The sequence below is a fragment of the Manis pentadactyla genome, chromosome 3 (genome assembly GCF_030020395.1).
Source record: "Manis pentadactyla isolate mManPen7 chromosome 3, mManPen7.hap1, whole genome shotgun sequence".
NCBI classification, from domain to species: Eukaryota; Metazoa; Chordata; class Mammalia; order Pholidota; family Manidae; genus Manis; species Manis pentadactyla.
The window spans coordinates 214824512-214842448 of NC_080021.1; the positions used below are offsets into that span (position 1 = coordinate 214824512).

Sequence of the window (17937 nt, forward strand, 5' to 3'; positions counted from 1 at the left end):
TCTGCCTTTCCTGGCTCCCTGGGCTCCCTAATAGCAGATAGGTTTGATTCCCTTGAATTCAAAACTACATGCATTAATTTTATCTGAGAATAATCCCAAGCTCCTGCTCAGGCTCCCTCCACCTCACTGTGCTTCTGTGTTCAGGTCCTGCATGGTGGAAGAATCCGGAACCCTCGAGTCCCAGCTTGAAGCTACCAAAGTAGGTGTCCCCAGGGCTCCCTGCCCGGCTAAGACCCTTCACCCCACCACCCCCGTTTGGCTTAAAGCAGCCCAGAACCCCATCATTTTTAAATTTGTCTGCGGTGGTTGCTGCCTGCAACCCTGCCTGAAAGGGAAGAGGTAGCTTTGCCCCTCGGCCGTCCCTGGCAGGTGCGCCCCTGGCTTGTGACTCCCGCTCAGGTTCTTCCCTCTCCTTCTGGATTCCTCAGTCACCCCGCCGCACCCTTCCCAGTCTAGCCCTGCTCATCTCAGGCTGGGCCCTCCCATGCATCTTTGCTCCCCACCCCTGCAGCGCAAGCACCAGGAGATTCGAGCCATGAGAAGTCAGCTCAAGAAGATTGAGGACCTGGGGGCAGCCATGGAGGAAGCCCTGATCCTGGACAACAAGTACACGGAGCACAGCACCGTGGGCCTGGCCCAGCAGTGGGACCAGCTCGACCAGCTGGGCATGCGCATGCAGCACAATCTGGAGCAGCAGATCCAGGCCAGGTGCCTGCCCCCGGCAGCGGGTGGGCACGGGCGGCAGCATGGGAAGGAAGGGCCCTGCTCACCCCAGCTTCTAGTAGTCGGTCATCGCACTGGGATGGAACAGAATGTGCTACCTGCTGTGTGGGGCTGAGGCCCAGTCTCTAACTCTGTTCTTCTCTTCCAGGAACACAACAGGGGTGACTGAGGAAGCTCTCAAAGAATTCAGCATGATGTTTAAGTGAGTATGCCTGGCGCGCTCCCTGCCCGCCTGGTTGGTGGAGGCGGGCTCAGCAGCAGGGCCGGGCACTGAGTGGCCTTGGCTCTGTGCTGCAGACACTTTGACAAGGACAAGTCTGGCCGGCTGAACCACCAGGAGTTCAAGTCCTGCCTGCGCTCTCTGGGCTACGACCTGCCCATGGTGGAGGAAGGGGAACCTGACCCAGAGTTCGAGGCCATCCTGGACACTGTGGATCCAAACAGGTGAGCGTTAGGGAAGGTGGTGGGAACAGCTATGTGTGCAGAGCCCACCATGCCCTCCCCACTCACACACTTCACCCCCCAGGGACGGGCACGTCTCCCTGCAAGAATACATGGCTTTCATGATCAGTCGTGAAACTGAGAACGTCAAGTCCAGCGAGGAGATAGAGAGTGCCTTCCGGGCCCTGAGCTCCGAAGGAAAGCCTTACGTGACCAAGGAGGAGCTGTACCAGGTCTGGGTGCTTTGCTTCCCTGGGGAGGAGGGCTGAGGTTTCCTTTAAAAAGTAAAGCCCAAGGCTACCCTGGGGTAACAGACTGGAGCCCTACACTGCTGGGTGCAGGTGTTTTATTCCTGCGGGTAAATAAAATGCAGTTCAGGCCAAGTCCTGTAGCTGCGCGCAAAAGTGGCCGCAGCCTGCAAGCATAGGTCTTCCTGAAGCCTGGCCGTTCATGTTGTTTTAAGTCCCCTGCTGCCTGCCTCAGCATGCCTGGCAGTGGCTTAGCTGACAGGTGTGTCCTCGTCCCCTCCAGAACCTGACTCGGGAACAAGCCGACTACTGCGTCTCCCACATGAAGCCCTATGTGGACAGCAAGGGCCGTGAGCTCCCCACTGCTTTCGACTACGTTGAGTTCACCCGCTCGCTCTTCGTGAACTGATCCTCCACCCCTAGGCTAGCCTGGCCCTGCTCCTCGCCCTGCTGCCGCCTTGCTGCATGTCAACCCATCTCTGTGCTCTTAAATAATATTCCAGACAGTGTTACTTTCCGGTGTGACCTTAAATCTGCTTAGCTTGAGGTAAGACTTCTTAGTAGAAAATGGTGCTTCGGTAAACCGCTTCTGGTCCAGTTCAGGTGCAACTGCCATGTTGCTGTGGGGACCCAGCTTCTGTCTTGAAGCCAGCCGCCCCATTCCGACTTCAGAAAAATCCAAGCAGCTGGTGACTTCTCCTCTTGTTCTCCCCACCCCCATTTTTTGTTGTCACATAAAGGACGAATAAATGACCCACCCCCAAAAGTGTGTCTTGTCTTCATTCAGCTTCCATCAGAAATACACAGAGCAGCCCAGATGCAGCCCACCCCGCAGGCCTCTGTACTTAGGGACACTCCCCCCGGGGCCCTGCTGTGGCTTCGTTGTCCTCAGGGGGCTGCTTCTGCTGCCAGCTGGTCCAAGTCCTCCGTTTCCCGGGGCCCCTGTTCGGTGAACTCGGTGCTCAGCCGCCATACCTTCACTGTGCCCTTGGCATCGCCAGCAGCCAGCAGCTGAGTCTGCTGGCAATTAAACTCGAGACAGTAAACAGGGCTTTCATCCTGGGTCTGCTTGATTGAAACTGTGGGCTTCTGGGAGCTCTTCTGGAGATCAAACAGCTGCACGTCACCTTCAGTGCGAGAGAGTCGGTAAGAGAGGCCCAGAGCAGCAGCCCGACCCTCTGCAGATCCCTGTGCCCTTGGGAAGAGGAACCCTGGAGGACACAGCTGCCGCCCAGTTAAGCTCTTCCCCGAGGGGGAAGTCATCCTCACCCCCATGCAGCCGCTCCTCCACCCAGAATTCCAGGCCCGTGCTGCACCTGTGTCACTTAAAGCCTGCGTCCCATCTCCTACCTTCCCCAGAAGCAGCGGCAAACACCAAAGGGCGCACTGGGGACCAGCGTACGGCAAACAGGTACTTGTGGGACAGCTGCAGGGACGCCAGGGGCTGGGCCTGCAGCATGGAGTACAGGTGGACGTGGCCGTCGGTCCCTGCACTCAGGAAGAGATTCCTAGATGGGATGCAGAGCAGACAGCCAGACAAGGGGATGAGTCCAGGTGTGGCTGGGGCCTTCTCGCCAGACACCTGAGCTGTCAGGCTCCTGAAAGGCCTCCCCGGACCCACAGACCTGGAGTCCTGGGTAGAGGGGCTGACTCCCTGGGGCCAACCACCAGGCCTCAAGTGGGCCCAGGACAACCTGCAGGTCCTTTAAGCAGGTCTGCAGCATGGCCTGGAGGGATGCCCATGCCCTCCCAGTGCCAGAGGCCCTGTGGCTGTGGCAGAGAAGCCCCAGGCCAGGGCCCTCCCTACCTGTGGAAGGGGGAGCAGCTCACTGAGTAGACAGGACCGCCGTGGGGAGAGAACGTGAACTGGACTGGGGCGCGCAGGGGCACCGAGTGAGGCACCCGCGTGAGGGCGGCCTCTTCGGCTGCCAGGGAACACTTGAGTGGGAAGCCGCCTTCCGTGCCCAGAACAAAAAGGCTGGGGTCAAAGCTGGAGAAAGCCACCGCTGTGGCGCCCACCTCAGTCTCCCCCCGGGGAGGCTGTGGAGAAACAAAGAGCTGGGCAGACCTGAGAGACCGGCTATGGTGTCCTACAAGAGCCCCCGGACGAGTGGGTGCTGTGGCCCAAAGAAGTCCGGCGGCAAGTCCTCCGCTGGCAGCTCTGGTGGCCGAGCCTGCCCAGCCGCCAACTTGCCCGGGGAGCTCCCGCATCCAGGGCTGCCTACGGGCTGTCCCCAGGGGCAGCGGCCTCAGCCCCCGCCTACCTTCTTCAGCTTGGTGCTCCTCGGGAGCTGCTGCACCGCCAGGGCAAAGCCCTCAGCGAGCTGCAGCTGGCCCGCCCCGACCCCCTGCCAAAGCAGCACCTTCCCGTCGGTGGCCACACTCAGCACCTGGAAGCGGTGGCCGTGCCGCGGATCCGGAAGCCAAACCACCTGGGACAACGGCAGGGGCAGGGTGAGAGAGCCGCCGCGCCACGGCCAAGCCCTACCTCCCAGCAAGGCCAGGTAGCTCCCTCCGCCCCCACCTTCCTCTTCTCTTCCAGGGGGGAGAAACAAAAAGATTCCGGGGGAGGCCCGGGGGCCACCTCACCCACCAGGGGGGTAGGCCCAGAGGGTTCCAGGGTTCCTCCCCTAGTCTCAGCGGAAAGCCCGGCCAGCTGGGAAGCCCTCACTGCAGCCTGGGCGCCGGAGGCTGGGACTGGCCCAGGGCTCTGGGAGTGGCTCCCGCTGGGGGCGAGGGTGTGACTCAGGCCCCGGCTGCTCTGGGAATGCCAAAGGCTGTCTGACTGCCAACTCCCTGGTGACCTTCTTCCACAGCTGTGCCAGGTTGGCGCCCTCTCTCCTGCTCTGCCTCAAGTTGGGCCCAGGAGGGCAAGGCCCAGCTCCGAGAAGGGGCAGGTGCCTCCCTGACTGCCCGGCAGCCCCAGCTCCCACCTGGTTCACGGGGTCTGTGTGTGTGTCGTCCGTCAGGCCCGTGCGCCGGAGCAGCGGGTCCTCAGGGTGGCTCAGGTCCCACACCAGCACCTCACCGCTGTACAGTCCCCCTGTGGGACCAAGCGGGCCTAGGCAGAAGCTGGCTCACACCCAGCAGCCTGGCTTCCCGGCCAGGTCCCGGCCCTCTTGCTCACCGAGTCAAGGAGCCACTGGCCCAGAATCATTCTGAGGAAAAGTCCTATCTCCGGGCCCACACTCTGTCTGCTGTGCCCCACCCAGGGAACCTTCCCCACGGCCAGCCTGCTCCCCCTGACCACACCCTGCCATTCTCATTCCCTCGGGAAAGCATGACCCCCCTCTCCCAACACGGGTGGCTCCTCTGACCACTGACAGCTCCCCCGTGGCACCTGCTTTGTCCTGCCTCTAGTCCTGACCAGGCCACACAGCCCCAGCTCAGCTGAGGACCTGCTTCTTCCTCTGAGCTCCATGCCCAGTACAGGCCTCTCATCATCCCACCGGAATCCAGGGGTCAAGTCTGCCCCTGAGTGGACTTGCCCTGGCCATGCCCAGGGACTACGGGCCCAATGGAGAGCCCCCCTTTGGTGGCCCTCTGCAGGCTGGGAGGCTCACCTGCAATGCGGGATGGCTGCGTGGGGTGGAAGGCCAGGCACATGACAGCGCTGGGCACCTCCACCACCGCCGACGGCTGCCGGGGGTTCAGGCCTCGCCGGTCCAGGTTCCAGGCGCACACAAAGGACTTCAGCGTGCTCCAGTCCCCGTCGTCCAGCCTGCACAAGGACATGCCAGAGCTGGCTCTGCCGAGGCCAGGGCTTCAGCCCAATCCGCCCATCCCCACCTTGCTCCTAACACCTGACCCAGCTCCCCAACAGCTACCCCCAAACAGATCAGCCTCTGTGTCCCCATCACACCCAGACACTGTACTGGGTATGGAGTGGCACAGGCTCCCCCGTGGCACCATGAGGGCATGGCTTTCTCTGGAAAAGGGTCCCCAGGAACCAAGGATGGGTCCACACAACAGCAGGATGGGGGACCCCTAGCACATCAGAAAACAACAGGAGATGGCAAGGCAGGCCCAGGGCTTGCCACCCGTGCTGGCAGGCGGGCGCTGCAAGTCCGAGGCTCCAGGCCTCTCCCTGCCCTGCTCTCTTCTGGCCAACATGCTGCCAGGTGGCCCTGAGAAGAAGGACTCCCAGCATGGCCAAGCTCTGGGCCGACCCTTCACCTTGCAGATGGGGCCACAGAGGCTCACACCAGGGTCTGAGGGCCTCCCGGTGCCCCACACCCACCCCTGCTGCCACTCACCGGCCATAGGCACAGGCCACCACGGACCCGGTCGTGTTCCAGGAGACACTGGTCACATGCAGACCCTGCCCTTGGGCTGGGGGGTAGGCCAGGGTGTGCAGGCAGGTCACCTACAAGACACAGACCAGCCCTAACCCTGAGCCCCAAGCCACACAGCAGGTGGCCCATGGTCACCTATCAAAAAAACAGGCGTGGGCCTCTCAAACCCCTAAAAGCTACCCAAGCCCACTGCCCAGCCCTGGAGGAAAATGTGGAACCTCCATCTCAGCATCTCCCCTAAAAGGATGCTTGCAGAAACCTAGAAGGGCTTTGATATGGAGACGAATGCCAGGCTCCAGGTCAGAGCTGGACCCAGTGCTCACATCTGTTCTACAGTCACAAAAGCTTTGGCTTCTGAAGCTAGAAGGCGGTGATGGTCACACAACCTGAATGTGCTTAATGCCACAGAATGCACACCTCAAACATGGTTCAAACAGTAAATTTTATGGTATTTTACCACACACACATTTTTTAAGGCTCTGGCTTCTTGCTTCTCAGCCCATCGCAGGCTAGCAGCAGCAGCAGAGAACGCCGGCCACAGTGAGGGATCAGCGCAAGCTTTCCGGGAGGCAATTCGCACACAGATCAAAACTCCCGTGAGAGGCTGTGCACTGCTTGGCCTCATACCCCCATGTAGAGAAGCTACCCGATGGGTGAGTCCAAAATTGCTGAAAAGCTCTGTGGTGGGTGCCCTTACATGCCGCCAGGGTGCAGCCAGCGAGACTGCAGAACGCCACTGTGGCGCAGCCTGGCAGCCCCTCACACTGTCACACACAGGGTCCCCGTATGACCCCACAGTTCCAGGTCCACATGTGCACCCAAGAGAATTTAAAATACATGCTTACACAAAGACCTGTGCACAAATACAGCGTCATTTATGACGGCCAAAATGGCCATCAGCTGATGGCCAAGTGTGGTAAACCCCTGCAAGGGAGTACTGCTGACATAACAAGGAGTCGAGTGCTAACAGGTGCCCCATGATGACCCTTGACAGCGCTCTGCTGAGTGGGGGAAGCTGGCCACAAAGGACTACTTCTTGTAGGATCCCGTTGATGTGAAATGTCTGGAATAGGCAGACGGACAGAGCTAGGTTAGTAGTTGTCAGGAGGCGGGGAGAGATCCGGGAGTGACTGCTAACGGGTATGGAGCTTCTTTTGGGGATGATGAACGTGTTCTAGAATTGACTGTGGCAATGGTTGTACCATTCTGGGAATACATTAAAACCCACTGAACTGTACACTTTAAGTGGGGGAATTATATCTCTTAAATCTGTTATTTCAGAACAAAGCTTATAGGGGGCATGAGAAAATCTTTGAGGGCCTGGGAACATTTCAGTCCCTGATTTGGGTTCTGGTTCTGCTACTGTTTTCACCTTGTGAAAAGTCACAGACCTGAACACTTGTAGTTTGTGCATGTTTTGATGTCATATTCAGTGAAGTTTACATTGAAAATAAGCTACACAAGGTTACTTACTGTAACACTATTTATAACTACGATGATTAGTACAATTTAAAATCTAAAGGTGAGACTCCTTAGAGAGAAGGGAGTGGTGAGGGCTGCCCCACGCCTTCACTGCGCCAGGGCCATGCTGCCCGGACTCAGCCTGCACACAGGATGAACCCAGCTGCAGGGACAACCGACCTTGATAAACCTGACTCAAAAATCAGAGTTTACAGATGAAACATGTGGCGTTGGACAAGTGTGAAGTCTGTAGCAACCTCACAACACAGCAGAGGCTTCTGACCAGAAAAGACCCTCATATTGGTCACAGTGACTCGCAGCTGCCAACAGCACGTGTGTGCCGAGCAACAGGGAAGAGGTGACATGGCCGAGCGATGGGCAGAGCGGGCGGAGGCCCACGGGTGACGGTTCCCTCATCCCTCATGGCTAAGTTGTCACGATGGCTTCAGAACTTCAAACTTACAGTTTTCCATTACGAGTGGTGCCTCAGCCTTGCTGGGCTCCCACAGCAGTGCCAAGGCCAGTGGTGAGATGTCCAAGGCAGCTCCTGCCTTGACAGTAGGAGTAGAGACGGAGAAATCCTATACCAGCCAAAATAGTAATTCCACTCCAGGGGAATAAGCAACAAAGACTGATGCTAAAGGAACAGTGAGAGATTCGCTGCAGTTCTGTTACATGATAGCAAAATGTGAAAGCAAGCGACATTGGGGAATGGTTAAGACCCGTCGGGGCCGCCAGGCAGCTGCACAGCACACAGCCCTCACGGGAGCTGCCCTACCTCCCGCCTGCTCTGGGGTTTGGGGGACACCTTTCTAAGTGTGAAGGTGCTGCCTGGGGTGGCCACCCGGGGGACTCAGACAAAGGATGGTGTGTGTCTGCAGTGGGACACAACTCGGGGGCACCTTCATAGGAGCCGACATGGAAAGCTCTGGTAAGGGGGAGAGGTCACAAAAGCTACAGCGATTTGTTTTTGTTTACAATGTTTTTGCAACAGCGGTGCTAACAGTAACGCTACGGGTCAGCGTAGCACAGGAAAGCCTCTGAAGGCCTGGGAACCAGAGCGTTCCCTCTCCCCGCCTACGTTGGATAGATAGACGTCCTGCGTTTCTGTAACAACTAAACTTATTACAAGGAACACGGGGCGCTGCTTTTGTAATCAGGAAAGAACAGATATTTTTAAAGGAGAAAGTAACACACCTGTGGACCAAATTAATCCACAGACATGCAGAAAAGCCCTAATAACAAAGAACACAGGTTCAACTGAGTGGGACTGTAACACGGGCGTCAGCAATGCCAAGGGGCGTGAGCAAGCGCACTGGCTTTAATGCTCACTGTTCTCCTCCTCCTGCCCTGCTTAGATGCAATGACTCCACACTTCGATGTGGCCCTGGCAACTGTTTTCAGACCGATTTTAAGGATTTCTCTCACATCGGCTCCCCCATACCTACAATGACTTGGTGGGAACGGGGCGGCTGTATATCCCTGGAAATAGACGGAGGGAATGCCCAAGAGGAGGAAGGGGCGAGGGAGGGGCTCCTGACCTCTGAATACATAGTCACCCACCTCCCTTTCTAAAGGAAGGAAATACTGCGCATTACAGAAGCTTGAATCTGAACTTAAAAGGCTCTGCAGTCTGGGGCCCTTGGCACTGAGGCTCCCGCAGCACAGTGGGACAATGAGGTCCAGCCTGAAACACACTCCAAGAGCCCCTCGTTTACTCAGAGGCTGCCTGGTCTGGAAGCCTTAGCTGTCTGTCCAGCTGGACATCTGGTTTATGGGGTGACAGCTCTGAGCTGTGCTTAGGGAGCAGAAAGACTTGGAGATGCTGAAGTCACAAGAGCACGACAGTAAAATGGGACAGACCAGGGCTCAAATTCCAGTTCAGCCAGTTGCAGCTGTGTGACCTGGGACAAGTCACTTTGCCTCTCTGAGCCTGACCTGTAAAATGGAGATCATGATAGTACTGCCTCACACAGTTGTCCTGAGGAGTACATGAGATGGCACAGAGAAAGCCCTCAGCACACAGTGCCTGGGGGACACAGACAAGGGGCGGAGAGAATCAGATCCAGGGTCACACAGCCCACGTGCAAACCCTGCTCCTTACTAGCTCAGCGACACCTTAAAGTTACTACAACACCGGGTCTCCCATTTTTCCTGTAAAATGTAGACAGCGACAGCACCTACTTCTGGGCTAGCAGGGAAGGCTCAATGACTTATTCTTACAAAATCTAGCTCAGTGCCTCCTGGCAAAAAGGGCACAAAGAACGCTGTTACTATTATTGGTACCATTATTTGGGTGGTACGGAGGCACAGAATGGGGTAGAGGCTCGATCTGAGGCAGAGGGGGGAGGCGTCCCGGGCCTGCACCTTCCCTACCGTCGGCTGCTGCTCGGTCCAGTTCACCTCAAAGCCATCAAAAGCGTGGCTCTGCCAATTCTTGTTCAGCTCTCGGATAACCATGCCCTCCACTCTCTGAAGAAAGGCTGCAAGCCGGGGGCTGTCGGGCCGGGACCCAGATGGCACACTGACAGGCATGCGGGCCTCGGTCTGCACCTCGGCATCTGCACGCTTCTGGGTCTGGGAAGACGCTTCCGCTGTAGCAAGGCTGTCTGTCTGGCAACTTTTCTGCAGAAAGAAATCAAGACCTATTAATCACCAGCCAGCATCACCCACCAGGACACTCACCCTGCCTCGCTGAACACACCTCCCAGGCTGCTCCTGGTCCTCGGCGAGCGGGCCTCTGTTCACTCTACCAGCCCAAAGTCCGTTCCTTCCCGCCTTAACTAGCCCATCTTTCTTAGGAGGAACCCAACCTGTGCGATGTGGGTGGAGGTGACCCCTCAACCCTCCTGCGCTCCACTGAGGGGGTTCATGACCTCCAGCTAAGCAGGTGGAGCACTGGGACCCTCCCTCAGGTTCAGGGGTGGCCACATGACCCAGAAAGAGCCTGACCCTGCCCTTCTGGTGACAGAATTTGGAGGGGATGAAGAAACGCCCCTTTTGAAGGTACTGAGAGCAGTGAGCCTCATGTACTATTAAAGTCAGCAGTGGCTGTCTTACCACCACATGGAAGACCCCCAGACCGGGCCGTGCGCAGGCCACCCCACAGCTTCCCCGCCCCCCGGGCAGGCAGTACCCTTGATCAACAGGAACAAGTGTGCCCGCGATAAGCCGGTTGGTACGAAGCAGGCTACCCCCCTGCCGCCCCTTCTCTCCACCCAGCCATCTGTCTCCAATTCCTTGTCCCGTTTGGCTGGGCACAGGCACAGACATCAGGTCAGGAAGAGGGCTGCCAGCCTCCCTTTGCTGCAGACAAGACCAATCTCTACCGAATGAGGGGCCCTCTGTCACTACGACTGTCACCTGTGAGGGGCCTGCTGTACCCAGCCGCTCACCGAGGACCTGAACGTGCAGGGCAGTGACAAGGCCCAGGCGCCCACACTCCCCTGCTCAGGCCAGTGAGCAAGCCTGAAGGCAGGGGGCTGGCCCCACCCAGGGCCTGATCCATGCTCCCACTCCTGTCTGATCTATCTTCTACCTTTACAACCCCAGAACTTTGTGAACATTGACACACAGTATAAGTTCAGTTATAGGATCAAGAAATAGATGGATGGATAGATGGAGAGAAGGGAGAGAGAGAGAGAGAGAGGGAATGTGCACCTACTTGCCAAGCACTGTCTGGCTGCTGCGGGTTTAGCAGAAAACAAAGAAGCAACATTCCTGAGTCAAGGAGCTTACTTGGGAGCTGGGGTGGATAAATAAACAAACAAGAAAACCCCACTGCATACCAGCAGTGCTAAGCGCAGGGAAGGTGTGGGAGAGGAGGGAGCCTTGGTATGGGCTGCGCTGGCGAGGGAGGCCTCTGGGGCGACGACATGTGAGCCGAGGCATCCCCGCTAGGCAGGGAGAAGTGCGGGGTGGGAAGGCGGGTGCTGAGAGAAAAGCACACGGGGGCAGTTCAGCTGAGCCTCATTCAGACTGAGATGCCTCTCAGACAACCACCCGGAAGCCTCGCCGCCGGTTCCCAAGAGTGCTCAGGAGGCGTGCGGCTCTGAAAAGCATTCGACTAGAGGTGTGACTTGAAACCACAGGACCGGGGGAGTCCACGGAGGGGATGCGCATTTTGAGGAATTAATGGATGGACATCAAAAAGTATACACACTGATGCAAAATTTTAAGAGACTATGGGTAAATCTCACACTTCCTGGAAGCCCCAGTGATGGTGAAAGTGCCAGGTATTAAGTGCTAACTCAGGCACTGTTTCCAAAGCTTTACTCAAACTTTACAAATCCTCACTATCACCTTATGAAGTTAAATCCTATTTTGGCATTAATGTTGGCACTGAGGAACAGAGAAGTTAAGTAACTCACCCAGTTCACCCAGCAATAAGATGATCACAATGGTGTTGAACCCAGGCAGTCTAACCTGAGACACTTAACTTTCTCCATCATGTTTTCTTTCCCAAACAGTCTAAAATCCTGGCCACTAATAACATCAGAACTCAAAACAATGTTTCTAATAAAAGTATCATAGGATTGTGAATGTTAAAATTAATGTAAAATCACAACCACGGCAAAAATGCCCACAGAGCCGGTATGCTCTTGCCTTTTCAGGCATTTCTACGATTTCTACGAACGTTCCTGCACGGCTAGCTTGTAACAAATATCAGGCAGGTAACAAACGCCTTGCTAACAAGCCCCAGGCAGCTGCAGGTGCGGGCGTCAGACCCCCCACGTGGGCCGAGAGCCATTGGTATGCTGCGGGCCCGGGGCCCAGCCTCTCTCAGCTGCCCTCTGGGGCAGGCAGTGCTCACATCACCCCCTTTTCCAGCCACCTCCCCTCCCCAGGGTCTGATGGAACAGGGCTCCTCCCCAGAGGCTGAGGAAAGCTGCGGAGCGGAGAGCCCAGCAAAGGGGCCCCTCACTGTCACCCTGCCAGCGTATTCGGGCCCACCCCACTCCTTCCCAGCTTTCCCCCCTCCTCAGGCTGCGCGCACTGCCAGGCCCTCCCTCCCACCTTCCGTCCCTTCGGAGTCCTGCACACACACCTGATAGTTAATAATCGGTGCGATAGGACCAGGGATGACTCCAGACCTAATTCAGTGGCTCTTTATCCACTTACTGCAAATCCCACACGCATACACTGGCAAAACTGCACCCAGGTCTGAAGCACATTTTGCTGCCATGGGAATGTCTTAAATACAAACTTGAGCTGAGTGAGTTTTGTGCCGTACTATGGACAATTACATTTGCTTGCGTGAGACCCTCAACAGTGCAGAGTAACTGATACCCAGCCATCATCAAGGTACAATCTCCTGTTTACTTGAACTTGACTCTTGAGTCTATCAGGGCAGCAAAGAGCTATTCAGAGAACGACTTGGAGCCAAACATCAACCAAGTGAAGAGGGAATATCCGACATTTTCATAGAATCTGAGAGAGGGTCTTATATGCTACAGCACCTTCGAGTTGTAATTACTGCAGACTACTTTGCTGTTGTTCAAGTCTTTTAATCCCTTCTTGTGCTTCTTAAAAAAGAAATCTAGTATCAAAACTGTCTAGCACACTCAAGGCTGAGAATGGATTTCATTCTACATGACCATCTGCAAGGGGCCTGACTGCAGGTTAAACACAAACACCCTCCAGCAGGGGGTGCCATATGCCCACAACCCCCCAAGGCAAGGGGGCGGGGGCTCAGCAGGGAGGAGGAGCCCACAGGCAGGCAGCTAAATTCAATCCAAAGCAGGAGCGGAGAGATGCAACAGAAGCCTGTGTGAAATGACAGGACACAAGACAAGTATTCAGTTCAGTATTTCCTGGGTGCCTTTGTTTGGTGCAAAAGTCCACAAGGCCCACTTTCTGCCCTCTGGGAGCTCACAGTCCAAAGGAGACAGACTTGAATGTCCAAAACACAGCCCACTAGTGAAAAAGTTCGGGGACTTGATAGTGGTGATGGTTGCACATTGTGAAGTACTTGACCCTACTGGACTGTAAAACCATAAAATTTGTATGTATCTTACCATGATTTTTAAAAAGGGAAAAAAATTCACCCCACATGCTAATAGGATCAGATTTGGGGGTTCAGAAAGGTAACTGCTAGAAAGTAGGATGGGTTAAATTAGTGGTTCTCAAATGTTGCTATGAATTAGAATGACTCAGGGGAACTTTAATAAAACCAGGTTCCCAGGTCACGCCACATACCAATTAAGCCAGAATCACTGAATGTAGGACCCAGACATCCATATTTCTCAAGTGGCATTTCAGTCTCAGCCAAGTTTGAGAAATAGGGAATGAACAGGGAAGGGTGATGAGAAGCTATCTCAGGCAGCTGGACTGCCACTGAGATGCACAATCCCCTCCACCTGAACAGCACTAGGTTTATAAACTACTTTCTTATCAGCAATTTCATTTAACCCCACAGGAAGTATTCTAAGAGCTGGTTTGCAGGAGATCACATGGCTGACCCAAGCCCAAGCCCCTGAAGAGCCCATGCACCCAGGTCTCAAACCAAAGTCCGGGACCCCATCCCTCTGTGAACGGATCAGGTTATCACAAGAATAGTCAAGTAAGGCCAAAGACCATTAATACTTTAGAAAAAAAAAAATCACTGAAACATGGAAATACATACCAATATTACACTACTATATGGGCCAGTGTTTGACTTTTCCAAAAGGAGTTACACAAAAAATAAAGGAACTGCATACAAATTTGGCTGAAACACTCACCACAGAGTTTATTGATAACAGAAAAATTGGACACAGCCTAACAGTCCATCTAAAGGAACTGGTTAAATAAAATGTTATAAAAAAATAGTTTGAAACATGGGAGGATGTCCAGGGTGTATTAAGTGAAAAAAAAAGTCTACAAAATGTTATGCACAATGTGATTCCATTTTTTTCAAAAAAACGTAGGGAAAAACAGACAAAACGGAGATGGGAAAGGTACAGACCATATGGCTGGGGTGGGGAATCGGATTGTGAGGTGATTTTTATTTTCTCTTTCTTTTTTTGCTTATCCAGATTTTTTTCTAAATTTTGGACACAACTTTTATAAAGAGAAAATAAGTTAATCGGAAAAAAGCTATTTATCACTTTCTTCCAACCCTTGCAACATTCTTACAACTTAAAGAATCTCCTTCAGTAAGACAAGAGAAAGGATTCAAGTGAACCACCCTCACAGATGAAAACCTGTACACCTCATGTATTAGAAACAGTTCTTAGAATCTTACAGGTTAAAATGATAGCTACAAGAAAATTTAAGCCTCAGTGTCATTCTATTAAAAAGGGAGTAAAAAAGATAGACTGAATCCGTGGTTCCCCAACTGGAGTCTTCTAAATTCTGACTCTACCGCAAGCCAAGAGCTATTTCAGGTATTTTTTAGAGGTCAGTGAATGTGAGTTATACATTTACCTGCAATAAGGATGGACAGATTTAACTAAAACATCCTCTACCTTTGCTTTTAACTAGAACTGTTCCTACACAGCATGATGACGCGGGAAGGGCTTTGAAGCTAGATCAAATCCTGGCTTGAGATCTGTGGACTGTTGGCCTGAGGCAAGAAAACGGTCCTCAAGAATATGACTTCATGGAAACCCCATCGGTGTCAGTGGACCTGGGCTCTGCAGGCTTGGCCTCCTGTGTGGCAGGCTACACACCTCTGTTTTCTCTTCTGGGAAATGTACAGCACGTGGCAGTGCTCCGTTTCACCGAGGAAAAGTTAACATCCTTACCATGATCTGCAAGGCCCTACTGGACTTGCCTCTCTGACCTTACCTGGGACCATTCTCCTCTTCCCTCATTCCTCACCAGCCCCACCTCCCTCCTCAAACACCCCAGATTTGCTCCAACCCCGGGGCCTTTGCACTTGCCATTTGCTCTGCCTGGACCAGTTTACCTCAGGTACCCACTTGCCTAATGCTCCCTCTCCTCCAAGTCTTTGTTCAAATGTCACCCTCTCAAAAGAGGCCCACCCACCCACCCTCATAACTCCCCAACCAGTCCTCCTAATTCCTCACACTTCTTTTCTTTCGACTATGGCCCTATTCACCTTCTGACACACTACATAATTTACTGACTTATTATAAAATAAAATACACCGTGTATTTTCTGCCTCCTACAAACAAGTCCCGTGGAAGCTCCAGGAGAGAGCGCATTCACAGGCGCCCAAAGCTGCACACACAGCCTTCAGGAGACCTGCTACTCAGTGGTCCTGTCCCTCATCTCATCAAAGAACCTCGTTTTGTGCTCTTTTGATGAAACTACTAAAAAACCGGCGTATCTCGACCTTAAGACGCAGTGTGGGCTTTTTTTAAAGGAATGTTAGTTTGAAAAGCCTAAAAACTACAGTTCACACAAAACCTTTAAGAGATTTAAAAGGAACACCCCTTTTGTTGTTATTCAAAGACTGGATAAACTGGAACTAGAGTATTCCCAAGAGTTAGTTTCTGTGTATTAAAATATAAAAAAACGGTGGGACGTCAGAACCTGGCCCGGAAGCTGCGCGTGGCCCCCCGACCTCCCGCCCGCGTCGCCCGGAGCCGAGTCCGCGCCCTCACCGTCACCCCGCGGATGCCCTGGACGCTCCTCCATTGCGAGGGCACAGACACCACGCCCAGGGTCTCGTCCTGTAGCGGCCCGGGCCGCCCAGGCCCCTCGGCACTCGCAGCCCCGCCTGTCGCCAGGGCCGCAGCACCCGGGCGTCCAGCCCGGCAGAGCTGCCTGGGTTGCGCGCGGGTTGCCTCGGAGACGGCTCCACCCTCTCGCGCCGGCGGACTCCGACGCGACCTTCGCCCACGCGCCTCCAGAGAGCAGGACTGGGGAGGTGAGGCTATCGGCGCCATTTTTGAAATGGTCAGAGCGCCGCCTCCAAAGACCCCGAAGAAAGAAGGAAATTTCTTTTTTGCTGGCCTATGCGACACGCACGACCAGTTTTGGATACTCCATCCCAGTAGGTGCACGCTTGGGGCATGCGTGGCTACTCCGGGGAGGGAGTGGTGGAGGGAAATACGGAAGCGAGGCTCGGTGCCAGGCTCAAAGATGGCGCTGACCTGCAAGGCCCAGAAGCGAGGGCGGCAAGCTGCGGCCGCGGCGGACTGTGGCGTGGCGTGGGGCTTCGGGGCCCAAAAGTGAAGAACAGCCGGGAGCTGCTAGTGGAGCCGAGAAGCGCGCAGCTCCCGTTGGTAGCCACCTCGAAGCAAAGTGCTCACTCTCTGAGCTTCTGCCTCAATAGTATGGTGATTTATGATATCCATCGGTGGATCCAGAGTGTGAATATTTTGGAAGGTCCACATGAGGTCAAATACTGAAAAATGCTTGCTAAATTGAAATTAAAGACCCAGACTTTTAAGTACGTTGATCTTACTAAATCCTCAAAACAAGGCTATGAGGAAGCAACTGTTAATGTCGCATTAGGGTGCCGATAGTCCGAGAAATACCTGCCCCAGGTCGCGCCGTAAAGCCCCCATCCCGTTTGCCTAACTCGGCAGCCGGATTCCGAGTCTCTTGGCAGGAATCCTTCGGCCGGGCCCTCTGAGCTGCTTCCTTCCTATCGTTAAACCCTCAGGGACGGAAACCTGCCCAATTAGGGGCCCTTCTGCACCACCACGCGACCGAGTCTTCACTAGGACACCGTTCCAGCTAAGGCCATGAGGACGAATTAGCAACGCTGGGGGAAAAAATGAAATGCAATAGATATTTCTTCCTAGAAAGAGAGTAGAACCAAAATTCTCCCTGTGAGGCCCTCTTAACACTAAAAGAATTTGCATACATCACCAAGGATTCCAAAAACCTAGCTCAAAACGAAGCTCAAAGCTGTGGGCATCTGGAGGCCTGGATTGAAGCCTGAACAGTACTGTCTTCCCTATAGATCTGGTACCTCTCTGGGCTTGGGTTTCCTAGTTGTAAAATAAGGTAGTAAGATTGGACCTGCTTTACCTGACCAAGGAAGGAGAATATTTCAGGAAGGGAAGGGTGGTCCAAGGTATTAAATGCTGCCCCAAACAGGTCAATGAAGGCCAGAAAATAGATCAGTCCATGAAACTGGCCCTCTGGATGACATTAGGTGGCTTTAGCAAAAACAATTTCTGTGGAGTGGTGGGGACAAAAGCCAGCCTGCAGAGGGTTTAGGAATGGAAGGGGGAAGTAGAGAAAGTGATGGATGGTTACTGGGAAGCTAACACAGGAAGTGGGTGTGAGTGTGAACTGGCAAAACCTAATTGGAGGGTAATTTGTCCTTAAAGGGTACCTCCTCTTTAATCTAGAAATCCTACTTCTGAAAATTTTTCCTGAGTCAACAATTACCGACTTGTGCAGATATTAGGTCCCAAGAATATTCAACATTTATAATGGTATCACTATGAAAATAGTAAGCTCCTGCAGTCAACGTAAATTTCCAAGCAAGTCGTGACACACAACAGTTGTTCACTAAATATTTGAAGAATAGACAGTAGGACTTTGGTTGAGTGTTTCTGATACATGGTATAGAATCTCAGGTGGCCATTAACTGTTGTTAAAAATACAGATGTTTATATGTGGCAAAATGCAGCACATTAGAGGTTTTATAAAGTGCAATTTATATACAATGTATCCCTTTTTTGTAACAATATGTTTCTAACAAAACCTAGAAATATCCAAATATTGATGGCAGTTGCTTTTGGGTAACTTAATTTTTTTTTTCTCTCTTTGTAACATTCACGTTTTATGTGGCTTACTTGTGTAAAGAAAGCAGTGAATGAGTAAATGAAAACTTAGCAGTGCAAAAGAAAGTATTGCAC

General features: G+C 53.6%; 2 protein-coding genes across 8 annotated transcripts in view; one reads left to right on the top strand and one right to left on the bottom strand.

The window, feature by feature from the left end:
- Positions 1-2178, top strand: part of SPTAN1 (spectrin alpha, non-erythrocytic 1) — a 56790-nt gene extending 54612 nt beyond the window's left edge. For all 7 annotated transcript variants that reach the window (XM_036913715.2, XM_036913720.2, XM_036913716.2 and 4 more), the window contains 6 exons: positions 145-199; positions 512-708; positions 872-925; positions 1021-1167; positions 1250-1397; positions 1696-2178. In XM_036913715.2, the coding sequence (XP_036769610.2) occupies positions 145-199; positions 512-708; positions 872-925; positions 1021-1167; positions 1250-1397; positions 1696-1821 (727 nt within the window). In that variant the 3' untranslated portion in view covers positions 1822-2178. The remainder of the gene's footprint in view (positions 1-144; positions 200-511; positions 709-871; positions 926-1020; positions 1168-1249; positions 1398-1695) is intronic.
- On the bottom strand, positions 2179-16020 carry DYNC2I2 (dynein 2 intermediate chain 2). The gene is made up of 9 exons (XM_036914030.2): positions 15721-16020; positions 9545-9793; positions 5669-5778; positions 4976-5133; positions 4346-4455; positions 3677-3844; positions 3220-3452; positions 2763-2920; positions 2179-2539 (listed from the first exon to the last, which is right to left on the bottom strand). The coding sequence occupies exons 1-9, from the start codon at positions 16003-16005 to the stop codon at positions 2301-2303; spliced, it is 1710 nt and encodes a 569-aa protein (XP_036769925.2). The 5' UTR covers positions 16006-16020; the 3' UTR covers positions 2179-2300.
- Between the last annotated feature and the right edge of the window lie 1917 nt (positions 16021-17937).

Bases quoted from the DNA above. Each gene is read 5' to 3' on its own strand.
- DYNC2I2 (XM_036914030.2), bottom strand. From the start codon at position 16,005: ATGGCGCCGATAGCCTCACCTCCCCAGTCCTGCTCTCTGGAGGCGCGT. The intron at 3,845-4,345 runs GTGGGAGCTGGG...CCGTTGTCCCAG, and splicing joins ACACAGACCCCGTGAACCAG to GTGGTTTGGCTTCCGGATCC. The intron at 2,540-2,762 runs GTAGGAGATGGG...CTCGCACTGAAG, and splicing joins TGCCGCTGCTTCTGGGGAAG to GTGACGTGCAGCTGTTTGAT.